This window comes from Nipponia nippon, unplaced genomic scaffold, assembly GCF_047370975.1.
Source record: "Nipponia nippon isolate SJK-2023a ecotype South Korea unplaced genomic scaffold, ASM4737097v1 scaffold_25, whole genome shotgun sequence".
NCBI lineage: Eukaryota > Metazoa > Chordata > Aves > Pelecaniformes > Threskiornithidae > Nipponia > Nipponia nippon.
In genome coordinates this window covers 687,447-706,967 of record NW_028262342.1, presented here as the reverse complement: position 1 = coordinate 706,967, position 19,521 = coordinate 687,447, and the positions used below count along the sequence as shown (strand labels likewise).

The 19,521-nt window shown below is 46.3% G+C and overlaps 1 protein-coding gene across 1 annotated transcript in view; it reads right to left on the bottom strand.

The window, feature by feature from the left end:
* The window catches only part of IPO9 (importin 9), a 38,658-nt gene extending 20,787 nt beyond the window's left edge, over window positions 1-17,871 (bottom strand). The window contains exons 1-7 of the mRNA XM_087762125.1: window positions 17,668-17,871; window positions 7,726-7,787; window positions 6,987-7,073; window positions 5,814-6,015; window positions 5,276-5,364; window positions 4,902-4,988; window positions 3,131-3,250 (exon numbers count right to left, since the gene is read on the bottom strand). Coding sequence (XP_087618251.1) covers window positions 3,131-3,250; window positions 4,902-4,988; window positions 5,276-5,364; window positions 5,814-6,015; window positions 6,987-7,073; window positions 7,726-7,787; window positions 17,668-17,848 — 828 coding nt within the window. The 5' untranslated portion in view covers window positions 17,849-17,871. The remainder of the gene's footprint in view (window positions 1-3,130; window positions 3,251-4,901; window positions 4,989-5,275; window positions 5,365-5,813; window positions 6,016-6,986; window positions 7,074-7,725; window positions 7,788-17,667) is intronic.
* Window positions 17,872-19,521: the final 1,650 nt, after the last annotated feature.

Genomic DNA, 19,521 nt, shown 5'->3' with positions numbered 1-19,521 from the left:
CGCAAGCAAGCGGCCAACCGCATCTTGACTAATTGCTCAGCATCTCCTTAAAGTCACTCGGCATTAAAGCCTTGTCTTGCTTCACTTCCTACTTGTGTCTTTAGACAGAGAAGGAATCCCCAAATTTGTGGATAAAAAGCTTAAAATATGCACTAGGCAGCAGCAGGAGAGCACGCTAAAGCTGAACGTTCAACAAGAGTGCAGCAGGTGCAGGTTATGCACTTTGCTCATAAACTTAGGAAATTTGCCCCCAAGACACTGGCCGCCACCTTGTCTTCCATCCAAGAACAAAGAGGGTATCTTTAATTATTTTTTGTAACTAATTATTTGTTCCAACAGCAGGAAAAATATAAGCTTAGCTTTTCCGACCCACCTAGTACACAGGTGTCAAAAGAACAGATTTTAAACATAAGCGAAGAAGCGCTACAGCAAGGTTGTAAGGTAGTTGAGACTGCTGGTTAATTGGTGCTCTTGATATAATTACTGCATACTAAGTACATCATATTTATATTCCCTTGCTAGGAAATTTGCCTTAACTCTGTTACCTGTCATGTTTAATCACTCTGTTTCTCTCAAAACAATCAACAGTGGCATGTTCAACAACATTGGAATTGGGATTCAAGAATCGTTTAGTTGAAGCTCATTCACCCTCAGAGATATCAATTTAATTCATGCTAAACTATCAAACAACAAAACAATAAATTACAACACTGGTATTTCGTTCTAGTCCTTACAGTTGAATTTTTGTTGTGGCCAAGCCTCTCATCTCCTCCAAGGGTTAAAGGCGCCGACTTTCCTGCTGATAACTGCTTCTAAACTTGTAACTACACTTGGAAAGATTTGGGACAAATTAACAATCAGTGGTTCGCCATGATGTGACCCAACCTACTTATTTCCTTAAACAGGATAGCTGTCCTAGCGGATCAGGCAGATGTGTACACTTCAGTATTATTTGTTAAAGCTTTCGACACTGTCCTGCATCATGTTCTTATACAGAAAGCAAGACATTTTAGGTCAGGGCTGCCTCTGATTTCCACCAAGAACTCCATGAACCTTGGAGTACAAAGCTCTCAAGAGACAGGGAAGGAAAAAAAAAAATAATCTTCCTGTCATTTGCTGCATAGCACTTCATTAAGGAAAAAAAGATAGGATTGAGTTCGCATCTGGTTGAAAATGTACTATAGAAAAAAAAAGTCTCAATTCCCTCCTCCATTGCATCAGCATTTCAGGGGGTTCCTGTAATGATCTCATCTGTAGAGCTGGCTTAACTAATCCCTTGAGTTCTCTTACTTCTGCATTACAATGACTATAAAATCCACTTTTCTGGAAGAGAAGGCAATTTATGGGTCTTTCACCCAAATCCCTTTTCCCTTAGAAAACTGGTATCATCAGCTTAGAAACCCTAAGTGACAAAATCATGAATTGCCCTGAGTCAACAGCCAGAATACTCATCTCTTCACAAAAAGCCTCCTACAAACCACTTGTCAGCAGCAGATCTCCTGAATTTACTGTTTAAATCCATACTGATTTTCTGCTGCCTGACATACAGCAGTGTATTCAGACCGAAATCCTCTCTCGTATTGCACCTACCCAGCAGTGGCCAAAAGCAGATGCCCACACACAATTAAGGAACAGAGCGAGCACGAACATGATGACATTTCCTCAAATACCTTCCCAGCCTGTCACATCTTTCAAGAGACTACTTCTGTGTATCAGCGCAGGCATACAAATAGCTCCAATTCCAGTAAGCACTGTTACGTAAATAACAAAAAAGGCTGCAGAATGTATGAATGTAACAAGAACAGAAGAACTGGTCTATGGTTAGAGTGAAACTATCACTTGCAACTGCTTTCTGCGTAGGCTGAAAACTACTTCTGCTCATTAAACACCCGAATGTGTGTATCTGGAATCAGAGATTCAGACATTCTTGAGCTGCAGCCTGTTCAAATCGAGATGACACCCTGCAGAGTACCCCAGAGCACCCCCTTCATGTCAGCATTCCTGGATATCGCTGTCCCAGGAATCCCAGTGCACAGCCAACGAAAAGGAAAAAAAACAGCAAGAGACACCTTCCCAACAAAACCTGCCAACATCCTACCCCAAACTCCCTTCCATTTGGTGCTGCACAGCAAGAAATAAGCTCCTGCTCTCTCCAGTGTACGATACCTGCAACCTCTTACCGACAAGTAACAGGATGCCCTAAGATACTGCTGCCTTTAACAGGACTAAGAAAACAAGTTCCACGACACAGAACTTAGTAGTTGCTAGTTGGTATAATACAATAGCATCCCAGCATTTATTTTCATGGCTCCAGCGCAAAGCTGGTCATTCTGAAAAACTTTTGATGCTTGTCTTCAATAACTCTTATTGTTTTCTTCAGGGAACGTGGCTGAAATGGCCTCAGCCATCCACCTTCAGAAACCTGTACGCTGTGACCCAAGCCTTGCTTACCCCAGCACACGTGCAAGTAACGGAAAGATCTGGATTTGATTCTGCAACTTATGGTTTTGAGCTCTTTGTTTCTCTCCCCCGTTGCAGGCAGCGCACCCTGGAACTCCAGCTGTCGAAGGGCTCTCCATACCCACACTGGCACTCTTGTCCCCACGCACTGAGCCACATGCACACGGAGCTCTGCAATCCAATCTCCTTTCCCCAGGAAACCAGGAGACTACAAAGACTGTCCACCTCTCTTTTGCAGAGATAGCTTAGCATTAAAGAGCAGGCAAGTTCTACAAAAGCACCTGCACATAATAAGCTTTTAAAACTTCACTGCAGCAGCATTCTGCAGCATCTTTAGAAAAGACAGATATTTAACTACTGAGTATGGTGTCCAAACAAAATGCATCCAAGATGTCTCAGATCAGCAAATGACAAGGACAAACCATCCTATGGATCGACCCCTGTGGATCATTTTATGGACAGATCCCTATGGATCTCATCATAGGTATCTTCAGTAGAGGCAGAACAATTTCTTTCAATGCTGTATGGTGCTGGGAGCCAAGAAATTTCACTATTCATAACACGAGCAGTACTAGGAGAGGTGACATGCACTCAAGTTTCTGTTTTCCAGCACAACTGACTGTACTGGTATTCAATTCTTTCTTTATCTAATCGGTCTTAAGTGACTTACCTTTAAGACTTCCATCTTAAACCCACTGTCTGATGTAGGTCCGTCAGGCATTTGCAGGGCCTGAACAAAGGCCTCTGTGAACTGCTGCACCACAGGAAAAATCAGGACTTTGGCCGCACCCTGGTTACAATCAATGCAAGCACAGGTGAATACTGGATACAGAACCTCCACATCTGGCAAATAAAGCACTAGAGGCAATGGAAACTGCACTTTTCTGCCACAAAAGCGAAGAGGGACTCATGGCAACTGCAGAACGTTGCAAAGTCGGGCATCACTTTGCCTCGCCCCTCATGCTGGGGCCTAAGCTCAGCTGAATACCACCCTTCAAAACCGCTCAGCACAGTTTTGCTACAAAATGCTCACCTACATCTAAGCTAATCGCTTCAGACTCTAAATAGAGATCCAGACAATCCAGTCTGGAGAGTCTCAGGAGTAGCGCACATCCTCCTAAAGAGGCACTTTAATTTGAGGAGATGGATCATGCCCTGCGCCCTAGCGCCTGGACCCCCCCGGGCTACAAAAGAAACCTGGGGTGACTGCATCACCCGGCAGCAATGACACCGAACCCTGCGGACAGCACTGATCCCCCTCCGGAGCCACCCTCCCCCAAGCCAAACAAGCTCTTTGTGAGCTGAGTATCAACAGCTGGCCTGAAGATTACTGTGATGATTCTTCCTAGGAAAATGCAGTAAATATTTTTCCAGATGTCAGAGCACGCCATAAGCAGTGCTTGGCAGAGCAAGTCATATTGGACAAAAATAATTTTATTCCTCCATAGCTAAGACAGCAAAGTTGTATGCTTAAACTATGAAATACCACCGTAGCAATTTATAGGGAAAGAAAAAAAAAGAAAGAGGCAATCTTTTAAAGTCAAATTTCAATAGAAGAAATTTTGTCTACAATGTAAAGGAGACTTTCAGCCCTCCTCCAGAATAAGCCAGTGGGGAGCTATTACTATCTCTTGGATAGTGGTACCAGCTGCATGATATTATTGCATAAGTAACCTTGTCAGTGCAGTAGAGATAGGGTGTAATTATCAGAGCTTTCCAAAAGTCTGCACTGAGTTGCTCCCTGCGCAAACAGGGAGGAAACAGCAGATATAGCCACTCAGCAACAACCAGCCACTAGACTGAGTCTCACCCTTTCCTACCCTCACCCCCCCTAAAAGTTAAGAAGAACAACAGAACAATTTATTGTCTGCGGAGTGCTGGGAAACCCACTTGTCAAAGGCCATATAAAATGCAGATGTACTCAGAGCCAGAGAGGAGACTCGTGTATACAGCTGCTTAACTGCGTACTGGGTTTTTTTTTCTTAAGAGCTATTCTTCCTAAACTTGGTTTGGTTTGGTTTCCACCACCCCTTTAGGAACAAAAGGCTAACATGCATGCTAAAGCAATCCAGGACTTGTAACCAATGCCTTGCCCAAAGGCCAGAACACACAGTTCACCTGGAGACTGGAAGCTATGGCAGGGATTTCCAAACAGAGAAAACACTGTCTCCTCCCCACGCTCCCCTTTCTCTGAGCTGTTACAAGCACGTCTGTTGATACGCCACAAGTTAAACTTAATTATGGAAACCAAGTCACAGTACCAAGGCATGCATGTAAAGGAGGGAGTTAGCCACCTTACATGGATTAAACCATACCCTCTTCCCCAGAATTACAGCTGACCGAGTACGTAATTCTCCAACATTTCATTTTCATATTAACAATTATTTAGAACCTCGCTCAGTTTGAATTCAATGTATGTTGTAGGTAAGTTAAACTCTTGCCTTTTCCAGTTCCTCCATGTTACAGATCATATGGGCACACGTGGTAAATATCTCCACTGCACGCGACCTTGTGCGAATACCATACACCTAGAAAAAAGTTTAAATAATAGATCAGGAATACGAGATACTTTTATTTCCTTTAATTTTCTTTTAACTGTGTTTATTTTTTGTTCTAACTTGATCCTCTTATTTTATCATTGGCTTCACCATTTCTGTTGAAACATTAGCTGCCATCAACTATCACATCATCAAGAAAATTTTTTACGTCCAACTCATACTACAGTACAACTTAACCATTAAATCTGGAGTTTCTCTGCTCCAGGAAACATTCCCACTAATGCTATTCACTACCAACGTAATAGTGAAGATCATACCTCTGCCATGGTGAAAATTTTGTACATTTCTGGAAGAATGACAGGAGCAACGAGTGGCATCTGTGTGTCTGTCACTTCCCGCGTAAACTCTAGAAAAGGGAAAAAAAAGGGAAGTTCTTACAAGAAAACAAACCGGTAGGCAACAGCAACAACAGAATCTTTGGGGAACACTAACTACATGTTGGAAACACATTGATTCGTACTTGACTACACCAGTGTCATCTGGCCTACCCATGGCAATCCTTGAAGGCAAACAGAAAAATATAACACTAAAAATTGCAGGTATCTGGAAAACAGGGTGTTGCAATCAAAGTTCCTTCTGAGCTACGACCTGTAGCACAGAACCTTCTTCCTCAGCTTTCATGACATCTGCTGAGCATGCAATTTAACAGTGACCAACAGGCCTCACGCCCAGCAGAAGAGAAGCAGCAAATTCCAATTTCTTCAATTTGGAGTGAAAAGCAATAGGACACTAAGGTAAGGAAAAGCCTAAACCGCTTCCTACCTCAGCCGTGCCAAAGCTCTCGCATACACGTACCTGTAAGCACTCGCATGGCTCCATGCACTGCATTCACATCTCCACTAACCAGCATCTCCATCAAGAGATTGAAAAGCTCGGGCCAGGCTTCAGGCCAGTCCCAATGGGCTATTGCTGAAACCGCATAAGCAACACTCGAGCGCACTTTGCTGATCGATTCTCTCAGCCCATTGGGTAGGAGCTCCCTAATAGCAACTTTTGCCTGTAGAGAATAACATTATTTAGCAAAACAGATCCTCGGTCATAAAACAATTGAATTAAAAAAAAAAATTTATACCTATGACTGTATCCAGATATTGATTCAACATTGGTTTTACAAAAGGAACACTCATGAGACAACAAAACCTTGCACACTACACCCCGTAATTTTTTTATGGAAAACTACACGCTGTGGTGTAACATAGCACTCTTCTCACACAGAGCACTCGGCCAAGCGTACAATAAATAGCCCACAGCTGCAATTAGATAGGATGTAGATATCCACATGGAAGACAGAGTTAGTCGAGATAAATCCCAGCTCCAGTGTCAGGGACTATGTTTGCTTACTTTGGAAGATTTTGGTAAACAAGAACTAGTCACCCAACCCTGAAAGAACAGGAAAAAAAAGCCAGCATTTCTGGGGCATAATTCACAAGATCTATTTCAAGCAACTGTCTTTGGATGGGATGAATCATACCCTAGATATGAAAGATGGTCCAGTCAACAGTCAAAGTGGCAAAGGGCTGGAATCTCTGGCCATTTTAGCTGTTAGATACTCGTATTGAACAGATTTTTAATGAAACCCAGCAGACTTTTAAACTTAAATTTGTCATGGTAAAACAGCCTTTAAGTCCCAAGCTGAAAAACACAAGACTTAGCAAATCTCTGAAAGAGGACTGCTAGAATCAGTATTTGCAAAACTTACAAAGCAGCCTTCTTCCAGTCTTGCTCTTAGAGCAGCAGAAACATTATGGCTGAACTTTTCCTACATAAATTAGCCCAAGCTTCTCAAGTCTAGTGTTGTTTTAAGCAACTGAAAACAGATTTTCAAAGTGGAAAACGTCAGAAAACCTTAACTGAAGCCATTAATCCTCATAATACACAAGGGCACTGACACTTTTTAAACCACCTACAAAATTAATATTCTTGATGAATAAAGTGTCTCAAAGTAGACAACACGAAACCAAATCTTACCCTTTCCGTGGTCTCTGGAGGTCTAAACTTTTCTGACTGAGAACACCAGTGAGTTTCCACATACTGTTTCAAAATGACAGACGCTAGCTGTATTAGAAGAGAGGTCAAGAATCAGTAACAAAACTTGCAACCACGCTGTCACCCCTGACCCGTTTGCTCAGTCTCCCATCTCATCGCGCTACTTTTGGAGGGGTGACAGAGCTGGCCAGAAATGCAAAATCTTTGTGAAACGGACAAAAAGCTACCGGAGTAAAAAGATGAACTGATGATGATGACGGTCATTCATTGAGCAATGATGGCCTGCACAGCACTGACACAAGGCAGCAGCTTTATTTCCCCACCTCTAAAAAGGCACCATATGTGGGCCACATGGTAACTAAAGAAATACAGAATCTGAACTTCCTTTTCAAGGAGGAAAACACCTACAGAAAAAGCTGCTGAAAAGACAAGTCACACTTCTGCTTGCTGATGCCTACCATCCACCTAATAAGTTGTGCCCATTCCCAGTACAGTACTGTCTCAGCAGCAGGTTTAAGTCCAAAGACCACTATTTTCAAAAAAGCTAAGTTTATAACACCTGAATCATGTTGAAAGTGATGGCTCTAGAGAAATGTAAAAGAAAATGGAGAAACAGGAATGCAAAGCTACCTCAAATTTTTCACCAGGAAATGTGAGAGAATATTTTAAAAATCAAGGAAACTACCATCAAAATTCTTTCTACAGTTGCAGGTAAACTCACCTGACGGATGGCCAGAGCTCCCTGGGGATCCACAGTCAGTTCTGCTAAATGAACACCAAATTCTGCAAGGCGGGAAAAAAAAAAAAAAAGTTGGTATCATAACTTTTATTCCCACACAGCAAAACTCATCAAGATTTTTGGAGAAACACATCATACCAATTGAATGACTCATACGTGGGAAGGAGAAGACAATTCCAAAGCGCAGCTACTCAAATGAATCACAAGCATTAATTCACCCTCGTGCTCTCTGCACAAACTTCATTTATTTTCTCAGCATCTTATTTCTTTTTCTCGTGGGCAAAAAATTTTGCGACGCAGGTTAATAACAAGCAAACAATTTACAACTTTTAAAAAAAATCTTATCTACAACGTAACTTCATTAGTCAAGGCCCTACATGAGGGATGCATCGATGAGATCCAGGATGGGGTAAGACAGAAGACTGCCAGCCACCAGTCCCTTTTTGGACAAGCCGGGTTCATCCAGAGTGTGATTTGGAAACACCCCTTCAGCTCTCCCAAAACACAGCCTAAGACAGCTCGGAACGCACCAAGCGCCTTCCTGAGCAAACCCTACCCGAGCACACTGACACCAGAAGCTGCCTGTGCAATCGTTCAGGCTGCGGGACCTTCTCCAGTAAGAAATTTGTCCAGAAAAAAGCAAGAGCTTCTTTTAGTGGCCAAGCAAGTTCTGTAACAAAGGCAAAATTAAAATGCTTGTACCAATTCTGGTGACGACTGAGCACAGGAAATAAAAAACAGTAAGAGCAGCTGTTCTGGTATGGTAAATCCATATGCCTCGATAAATTTGCTTAAAATTGCAACTTTAAGTTCCGGGTAGCTGATAACTGTACTAAATACTTCATTTAATTTTGCCAGTCTGCTTAAGAAATGCATTTGTGGGGTTTTAGTTCTAGAAACTGTGGAGCAGAAGGTGTGCCCTGAGGTCCCGCTGGCACGGCCCGACTCCCACGGACAGCATCCCTGACAAAAATGTATTGGAAATTCTTCTGCAGCTTTCCTTAGCAGCGTATTTGAGTGCTTCACAAATGTGGTTATCTGAGTTTCTCCTAATATCCACCTCACTTGTAAGCGGCTTTTCTGGGTTGGGAGATAACTGCCTCTCACTTTCCCATGCTTACACTGAACATGCCCCGTTCCTTCAACCTTTCTTCCTAGATCATGCATTTAAGAAAAAGAGGAAAAAAAACCCTCTTATCCCAGCTGCAAAAGCAGGGACCCTCATTCTGAGATGTACTTAACATAATACTCCTCTTAACTGCAGCAGTAATTATTCTTCTAGCTGTCTGCAATATTTGACTTGAGTATGGCATTGTCTTTCAGCCACATTTTTAAAGGGTATAAAAGAACCAAGAAGCCAGAATAAATGCAATGGCTTCACATAGTTGCAACTTGCTACTATGACTCTATTTTGCAATCTTTAAATCTGGTTGCATATATGCATTTGATTTTTTCCTTTATATATGGTACTCTGCACTTGATTTACAGCATTTTGTTTCAGTTATTTCAGGCCATCTCTCCAATTTTCCAACATCTTTTAAATTCTGCTCTCCAAGCAGATTGCAGTGCCGTCGTTAGTAAACTGGAGGTGTACTCACTACTGCAGCGACCAAGAGCTCTGTCTTAAAAGCCCCTTGGGTTTCACAATAAGCCGCCGATAACAGCTCTCTGCGCAGGTTTTCAGCCAACCGTGCATCTTAAAATATTACAAAACTCTATGTTCTTAACTGATAAATGACCACTGTGGCAAATTCATATCAGGAACCCTACTGAAGTCAGATCATTCATATTCAGTGCTTGCTTGTTTAAGCAGTGAGCCAGCTCTCCCATCAAACAAAAATTAGATGGATTTATCGAGAACGGATCATATAAAACTGTATTAGCTGTGTAGCATCTATTTATCCTATTATGCTGTAGACACTAGAAAGCGGTTTAATGAGCTGGTCCAAGAATCTTTCCAGGGACTGAAATTACACTCATCGTTGTACAGTTCACTGGCTCCTCTTTTCTCAAAGAATTGGTTTATTATTGTTTTTCTCCCATTTGGGAAAACATACTATTTTTATCATGGGCAACTGCAGTTCAAATGCATCTCTTCATAAGTGCTTCCTCCACTTATATTTTCTAGATTTGAGATATCAGAAGCATCAAGCCTTCTTCCCAAGATAAAGTCTGTAAAACCAAAAGATTAGAAACTTTTAATGAAGGGCCTGGCATAGGGAACACTTAGCAAACACATTTCCTTGCAGCTCTGCTTCTCCTCTCCATTAACCTCAGTATTAGGGAAATCCAGCTCTCCTTCTTCACAACCAAGCTCCATCTACCACATAACCAGTTTACGTAACCTACTACCTCTTCACTCCCGGCTTTTTGGAGAAATTAAGCCATACCAAAGCAAAAAATATTATTAAGCAAGCAGAGAGGAATAAACGAGCAGGACTGCCTACTGAATCACTGCACTTCACATCCTGCCTTGTTGAAGTGGGCCAGCACCAACTGAGCCCAGCTCAGGACGTCCGTAGAGCTGTTTCGGGAGCTCGGGTCCCTTTTAGTTGTCTCTGCTGAGGGCAGAGACAGGCACTGGCGGAGGAAGAGGCCATGGTAGTTGCTGCAGCCAACACAGGTGAATCCACTGCCCCATGGCCGTCGACACTCCAAATTAAAACAACATTCAGTTTGCAGAGACCAGATCTCACAACCACAGCAGCATCAGAAATCGAGTTCCCTTTACACAACATCTGCTGACCCCTTGTGCATCACAGTCTTCAGCTCTACAGGTGCAGACAACGTTTGCCGTGGGACTGGTTTTCAATAACATCATCATAAAGTAATTTGGGTTGAAAGGGACTTCAGGAGGTCACTCTGTCCAACCTCCTGCTCAAAGCAGGGTCAGCCACGAGGTCAGACCAGTGCAGAGCGTGGAGGGCATCTGCAGACAGACTAGGAAGAAATATCAAGTAAGTACGTAACGCTTAGCCATAATTTTTACACACCACAAATGTACTTCTTTGAGGAACTTCTTCAGCATCCATCATGACACTCAACGACTACTCCAGAAGCACTCCTTTTTTCAGCACACCTCTGAAAACTACAACTGTATTTTCCTCATTTCTCAGGAAAGGACAGAAAGATTAAGGCCAGTCTTCTCCACCATCTGTGATGGCTTCAGGTATCTCACTTGAAATCCCTTCTTCACAACTTCTCACTACACTCAACATGCCTGCAGCTGTGAATACCCTTTCTTCCTGAAAGTCAGATATCACGTGTCCCAACGTGGCCATTTCTTGTTTCAATTTCCCTGTTAAAAATTCAGTTCAATGTTAAAATGTTAACTCCTGTTAAAAATTCAGTGCAATTTATCCATTCACAGGATTTCCACCCATTTCTGCCCATCATCCACGCTATTATAATTCAAGTTACAGCCAAGAGACCGCCCATGCAACCACATATTGTGGTTACGTTTGTAAATTCTCCAGAATCCCTCCTTCCACACAATACCATAAAATCATGCCTTCGAGGAGGTACACAACACAACACAGAAATTACTGTCGACATCATATGCATCAAAACAGTTATGTTGAGAAGGAGCTGACCATAAGCAAAAGCATGCTGAACTGGTGAAGCACAAGTGATGCTACAAGTTTTGTGCTATCATTGTACTTAGAGCTGTTCTCCTGATACAAACGGGCAGCAAACTGTATCACACAAATATCATGGAGAATCAATGGAGTTTTAAAGCATCCAAGTAACGTGCTGAGCCACCTACTCTGGAAGAGAAGACACTAAAAGAACATTTACAAGAACCATAAATCCCATATTCAAATCTGAGATCACGTTCAAATCAAAGCATTGGTTGCCTCCTGCACAGGACTAGTAACAAACAAGATGGACAAGAAACTTTAAAGAGGGTCAGCATGCCCAGACTGACACACGAGTCAATTTGCCAAGGTCAGCACCATCTTCACAGCCACCTGCACATCTCTGCTTCTGGCAACAAACGACCTTGCAAAGGACTGAGCTGAAGATGCCTTTTCATACACAAGATGTCGCAACATAAGCCACGTTGAAGACAGCCACATAAATGCCTTTTCTACCTGCAAAAAGGGCAAACGGAAACACATAATGTAGACAGGCAAAAGAAAGGCAACTCTCCAACCTGGAGCCATTCATCTATCACCGCCACACTTCCAGAGCACAGGAGCAAAGAGCTCAGAGACTCAATACCATCACCATAAACCATCAAACTTGTTATCTAACCAGGCAAGCGGGTAGCAGTATTTTTCAACAGCGTAAGAAGCTAGCATTAAAACTCCTGGTCAGCATAATTTAAGGAATGTGTTACAGACATTGCTCCTCTCAATAGGGTCGAAGAATGATCCCTCCTGGTGGACATACACCGTGCACCTCCTTCAGAGTGGCGCTGTCCCTGCTCTCACATTCCTGGAGATGGCTTGGCCTCCATACGTGTTCTCTGATATAGTAAGACCTAGTTACAGAATTAACCTCAAGTCATATGACGTGTACCATCAGAGTTGGTGTATGATGTTACCCGGACGGACCAGATAAAGGGGGAATGGAAACATCATCCCCACTTCACCAGGAACAAGTCAATGCCGGAGTCGAGCCAAGTTAGACTGCACAGCAGTACCGCTCCACCACCTGGAGCTCTCATTTCTCCTGCCTTCCCCCGAACAGTTTCAGACATTGCTTTTCTTTATGTTCCATTATAACCTAGAGACAACAAAGGTCACCAGCTGAACTTTCATTTTTCCAGAGACCGACAACAATGCATCTCCCATCCCCAAGCTGTCAGGTGGTGCCTATTCCCCCACCTTCTGAGCAGACAGAAGATGCAGGGAAGAGATTGAGTCGCTGGGGACATGTTTGGAAGTTGCTGAAGTGTGACACGGCAGGAGGAAGCTGCCACCATGTCCTTACTCCAGAGCTGACGTCCCGTATTCCTCCAGAACAGTTCTATCGAGTCAGACAGGAGCCTCCTCCTGGACAGTTCAGCCTGGTCCAGGGGCTCACCTCTGACTCCATTTCTACCCATCCCCTCGTACAAGCACTGGCCAGATCCACCATCGAGCTGCTTCAGGGAGCTCGACTGCACCCTCACAAAAAACTGAACCACCCCAACCTGGCTAAACCCTCCACGGAGGAGAGCGGGCACTAGCGCAGGGCAGCACACAACCCACGGGGAGAGCTAACTGCTGTATTGGCTTAACCGTATTACACAACCCAACCTGCAAGCAGCTTAAGAAAAGAGGTGAGGGCAGAGCAACGCGTCCCCCAACACGCCCCCTTGGAAATCTTGGCGTTGGGAACCTCCTGAAGCAGGTGTTGTATCCAACCAGTGTGTTTAATGGTTCTTGATGAGTTTTTTCCTCCAGGAACGTCCAACCATTTTTAAACCATTTCTACCTCTAACATCCAACAGTGATGAGTTCCATAGTTTGCACACCAGGGGAAACAACCTGCATCCTTCTACTTGTTTTGGATTCATTTTCATCTCATGTTAGCTTTATGAGAAGTCACAAATAATTGCTCCTCACTCACCTTCTCTATCGCTTATGATTTTAGAGTCTCCATCTCTGCTAACTCTTTCCCAAGCAGGAAAGTCAGTGTATTCGCTCCTTCTGAGAACAGAAGCTTTTCCACACCTCTGTGAATGTCTCTGTGCTGCATTTTTACTGCCCTGCTTTATCCCTCCAGAGAGCAGCAAGCCAGTAATGCATGCGGCACACTGCAGAAGCATGAGGAATTTATGTCGCGCTTTGTTCTCTGTTCCCTCCTTAACGGTCCATTTGGCTTTCAGAGCACGGCACGGCAGTGAATGGGTATTTTCAGGAAACTCTCCGCACCGACAATGGGATCTCTTCTCCCACTGGCAATAGTGAGGACAGCCCATTGCTTTTTAAGGTATCAGCTGGGCTGTCTCCTCCTCCCCGAGCATTACTTTGCTGACCAACACTGACCTCCACCTCCCGTTTGCACACTCAACTCACTCTTGTGAAATCATTCCGTAATTTTTGCCACCGATTCTCACTCCGGCCATACTGAACAGCACAGCACTATCAGCAACTTTGCCACACCACTATTCACTCTTTTCCACATCATTTACAAACGTACTGAGCAGTCCAGCTTCACGTGGGACTCTTGATTATCTCCCTTCAGCATGAAACATGACCAGTCACTTCTACCTCTTGTCTTGAAGCTTTTAATCGGTTATTAATTCAAGAGGTGTCCCCAGCAGGTTAGTTTCTTCAAAAAGTTTCAGTAAGGGAATTTTCTAAAAGCTTTTTGGCAGTCCCAGGACTCCTTCAAAGAGCTCTTTATTAAACACAGATCAACTCTGCCACAACAATTGCATGTACCCAGCTCTCTTCCTTCCAACTCTTGACATGATTTTAACCGTTGCAGTTAGTGCAAAAGCCACACCAACTCACCTATAACAACCTCAGCGTTCACCCCTCCGCTCCTCACCTTAGAGCCCTCACTAAAAGCTGTCCCATGTTTACCAGCTTACATTTATCTGGTCCCTAAGTGACCTTAAGCGGCAAGTTTTACAGCACATTCATAGCATGGTAATTTAATGTTTGAGTCCCTTTAAAACTCTTGGAGATCCATCCTGTAGCACTTGCTGTTTAAAGTAAACTGATAAGTGAAAATGCTTCTACTCATGCTTCAACTTGACATGGATTCTCCAACGTGTCTCCTGTAGAGGCCCTTCAATGTGGCAAGTTAAGCCAACACCGACACAAGGAATTCAGCTTTTCTGCAGCCCTGTACTCCCGGAATGTACCTCGCACACTTCAGTCACCTGGAGGCCATGCACACTCTCTGAAATGCTTTCTGCTTCTCCAGTGTTTGAAAGCATCATAAGTTTTTATGTCTTTAACAAGTTTTTCCTCCATTTTTTTTGCTTACCTTTCATTAAAAGTGTCAGTATTTGTGCACTCTTCTACTGCCTCACTTTTACTTTCAGTATCTTCTTTACGCTGCTTAATACTACTACATTTTTTGTTGCTTTAAAGTACTTCTGACGCACATGATCTACATTTCTTTACCTCAATAACACACTGCTGGGAAACACTGTATTCCTTTAGCTCCTCCTCTTGCTTTTTGCAAGTTTCTCCATACCAAGACAGCACAGAAAGGAGAATATGACTTGACTAGGACAAGAGAGGAGGAATCACAGAAGCACAGAGTAATTCAGCTGCAAGAGACCTCAGGAGGTTTTCAGTCCAACCCCCACGATCACAGCAGCATTGAATCACGTTGCTCAGAGCATTTTCTTGGAGATACTCAAGGATGGAAACGACACGACTTCTCCGGACTCGGGACAATCTGCTCTAAAGCTTGGCTCTCCTCACAGTGAAAAAAATTTCTCCTTATATCAGAACCTCTTGTCTCAGTTTGTGTCTATTTTCCTTCATCCTCTCCCATTCCCCAGTGTCTTGACTTCCTCCTCGTAGTTACCAGAAGCTGCTGTCAGATCCACCCCCAAAGCCCTCTTGTCTCCATACTGGAAACCCCCTCTCTCCCAGCATCTCCTCCTGTGGCGAGTGCTGCAGTTCCCCAACCGACTTGACGGCCCTTTGCTGAACTCCTGTTTGTCGCTGCCTTTCTTGTACTGGGGAGTGGGAGCAAAACCAGACAAGTATTCGAGATGTGGTCTAACGAGTGCTCACTAGAGAGGGCTGATCACTGCCTCTGATCCTGTTCACACAGCCTGGAATGCAGGTGGCACACTGCTGGCCCTGTCCAGCTCACCGGCCACTGGGATTTCCAGGCCATTTGCTGCAAAGCTGTTCCCCAGCCGGGCAGTGCCTGACCCCCATCTCTGTGGTGGGTTCTTCTGTCCCAGGTACAGAACTTGGTATCTGCCCTTGCTGAATTTCCAGAGGCTCCTCTCAGTCCATTCCTGCAGGGCTCTCTGGACAGCAGCCCTGCCCTCAAGGACATCAACCGCCTCCCCTCCAGTTTGGTGTCACCTGCAAACTGCACGAGAGGGTTTCTGCAGCCGCCTCCAGGTCACGGACACAGGTTCTGCAATGGACCTGTGCAGTGCTGGGACTGCAACTGCAGAGAAGTACTGGGTGACTTTAGGATATTTGTGAAACAGTGAAAAAATAGAAGCGTAGATGACTCCATTCCTTTTGCCCTTAATGTAATCCACCAAATGTAATTCTGTTGCATTCCTGGGCTCTCAAAGGGACCTCAGGGAAATCCATCACCTAGAGCCTTCAAAAAAATATTATTTTCTGGAAATCTGTTACCGAAACCATTACATAAACTTGATTTCATTTCCTGTGGTAAGATTCAGACTGTTCAGGGGAAAAAAAGTTGCCACTGAAGAGCACGCTGACTGTAGTAGCTTTGCAAGGCAAAGGCTCTATGGGTCAATAAACCTCACAGCACTTCCAGACTTGTATGACTGCAAATGCCATCAAATCACTCATTAACACCTCCAATAGCTGCGGTGGCAACACAGAGATTTCCTGGTAACGCATCAAGGAAGACTTAACCCGATAGTGTTACAAGCACGTTAAGGGACCTCATAATGAGAAACATTTTATCAAACAGTTTGCCTTCCTTTCATCACTCCGATCTCTTTCCCAGAGTAACGTCATCACAACACTATTCTTGACCCAGTCACATCCTTATACCTTCCTTCTCTTTACCATAAAATGCTTTTGATAACATTTCTCAGCTAAAGTTCAGGAGCAGAAAGACTTTAGAACACTTCAAAAAACACTTTCAGAATGGCACAATCAGACAAAGGCAAGGCAAAATTTCTAGGAGGGTCTACAAACAACCAGCTCATCAGGCTGCCAGGCCACAGGCACAACTTACGGCCAAGGGCTGCAGTGCCACGCTCTCCAGCGCCCAGCTCCTGTAAAGGCTGACTGCCTGCACATCTTCCAATGGTTTCTACAGATTCCAGTTCTTTGGGATGGGTTACAAAATTTAAGCTGAAGTGAAATAAAGCGTTACCATCAATAGGTTTTTAAGTGTAGCTTCCACCCAGGAAAAGCAGCAAGTGCATGAGCTAGCTTAGTGCCATCATAAAAAGGCCAGATGAGTAATGGAATAATTAGAGACACTGTTTGAATTTGGGGCGCTTGCTCTTTTAAGCTCTGTCTTTTCAAAGCCATAGGCCAGCTGCCATCCACCTCCAGTGTCCTGCATGTCCTCAGCTCTCCACAACAGACGCTGGAGCAGCAGCAGCCCCGTCGCAGGAGTTTCACACAAGACGAGGGTATAGCTATGTCCTGACCACGCTCAACCACGTACAGATGATGACCTGCAAGACGTGGGCACACACAAGGGCACACACGTCCAGAAGTGGGGAGGATCGCTGCGGGAGCGGGACAGGGCCTGCAGACAAATGCGCCACGGGAAGGCTCTCCATGACCATCGTGCGAGCAACCCAGGAGACTTCGGCTTGGGTGGAAAGAGGTGCCCAAAGCGACAGGCCTGCGGCTTCGCCATCCCACCTCCGCGTCCTGCCGCGAGTGAGCTCCGAGTGCTCCCTGGTCACCCACCCCTCACACAACCCCACGCCGCCCCACGCCTGCTTCCCTCCTGCCCCGCTGCCCTGAAGGAACCCTGCTGCGGCTTTGCCCGGTGACCTCGGCTGCAGGCCGGAGGCAGCCCTGGCGCAGTCCCACCGGCGAACCCGCAGCTCAACTCCCGAGGCGGGGCAGGGGCTCAAGAGAAAGCGGCCACACGGCCGGTAGGGACGCAGCCGCCGCCGCCCGCTCCCCGCCGGCCCGAAGTTTTGGCCGAGCCCAACGCGAGGCCACGAGGCGCCGGTACCGGGAAACGCCGGGGGAAGGCGGCAGCGGCCTTTCCCCACCCGGACACCGCCACCCCCCCCACCCCTGGTCCTCTCAGCGCGTCCCGGCCCTCACTCACCCTCCGTCACCTCCAGCACCTTCACCTGCTCCTCAGCGGCGGCGCGCACCGCCTGCACCGGGCACAGGATTCCCGTCAGCGTCTCCACCAACGCCTCCTTCAACCCCTGAGCCACCGGACCCGGTCCCGGTCCCGGCCCGCCACCGCCGCCGCCTCCTCCCGCCGCCGCCGCGCCCGCCATCGCCGCCGCCGCCACCGCGCGCGGGCTACGGGCCGCCGCGCGCGCCAAACGCAGGGCACGCACGCAAGGAGAGAGGGCGGCGGGGCTTTGGCGCGCGGCTCACAGCGCCCCCTGGCGGCGCGGCGGGATCCGTGGCTGTGGTGAGGGGGAGCGGGAAATGGCGGCCGAGTTCTTCGCAGAGGCAACCGGGGCCGAGGCAGCGCCCGGGCTCCCGCAGAGCGCCCTGGGCCCGGGCGCTGCCTCGGCCCCAGAGGGGTCCGGCGGACCCCGGAGCAGGAGCCTGAGAGGCCCCTTTGTGCTTCAGGGCCGAGCATCTCCTCAGACCCCGGGGAGTTCCTGTCAGTCAGAGCCTGGGAAAAGCGTTTAGTCCCTCAGGCCGCATTTTCCCACGCGTGTCAGCGGCGAGCTCCCACCGTGAGCCTTGAGGAGCCCTCAGGAGCTGGGTGAGGCCGTTCGGGGCCTGGGGCGTCTGCAGATGCAGTCACCTGAGCTGAACTGACTTTAGTTTTGCTTTTAAATGGTGTGAAGGTCACCCTTGGGCGTGAGGTTTCCTTGCAAAGGTGTCGAGATGGTGGCCGCAGATGGTTTGAGTCCTTCCCGCCCCGCTTCTGCGTGTGATTTCTGTGCAGAAGCCATGAGGCGATGGGTGAATCACAGAATCACAGAATCCCAGGTTGGAAGGGACCTCGAGGATCACCTGGTCCAGCCTTTCTAGGCAAGAGCGCAGTCCAGACGAGATGGCCCAGCACCATGTCCAGCTGAGTCTTAAACGTGTCCAGCGTAGTGGAGCCAACCCCTTCCCTGGAGAGATTATTCCAATGATTGACTGTTCGCATTGTGAAAAATTTCCCTCTCGTGTCCCATCGGAATCTCCCTGGGAGTAACTTGTACCCGTTACCCCTTGTCCTCACCATGGGACTCCTTGTAAACAGGGAGTCTCCATCTTCTTGTAACTCCCCTTTAAGTACTGGGACATGGTGATGAGATCACCTCTAAGCCTCCTTTTCTCAAGGCTGAACAGGCCCAGCTCTCTCAGCCTGTCCTCATACGGCAGGCTGCCCAGAGCCTGGATCATCTTGGTGGCCCTTCTCTGGACCCCTCCAGCCTGTCCACGGTTTTTTTGTATAACAGGGACCAGAACTGTGCACAGTATTCCAGGCGTGCCCTGACAAGCGCCGAGTAGAGTGGGATGATGACTTCTTTATCTCTGCTGGTGATGCTCTTTTTGATGCAACCCAGCATCCTATTGGCCTTCTCGGCCGCAGCAGCACGCTGGTCACTTCTATTGAGCTTAATATTGGGTGGTGGCACTGCTTCAAGGCAGCACTTTCAGAGGGCGCTATGATGGTCCTCTGGCTCGGAGCGGCTTGAGCACAAGGGACGGGGCCGACCCTGCGAGCAGCTCTGCTCTCGTCCCTGTCTGCGACGGCAGAAGAGGTGGCTCAGGCTACAGGCAGAGCTGGAGGGTAAACTAAGCCTCTAGTTCTAGGTTCAGGTTTGACTAGTGCTGTACACAGTGCTCAGGGGAAGCAAAAGAAAGCGGGCTACCGTCACTCCGCGAATCATGAACAAGGCAGCTGTAGATGGTCTTGAGCTGTGGGCAAAACAAAAGCCACGCGTATGCAGGGGAGAGTACTGCTCTGTTTCCATCTCTGTTTTCTACAACTGTTTAT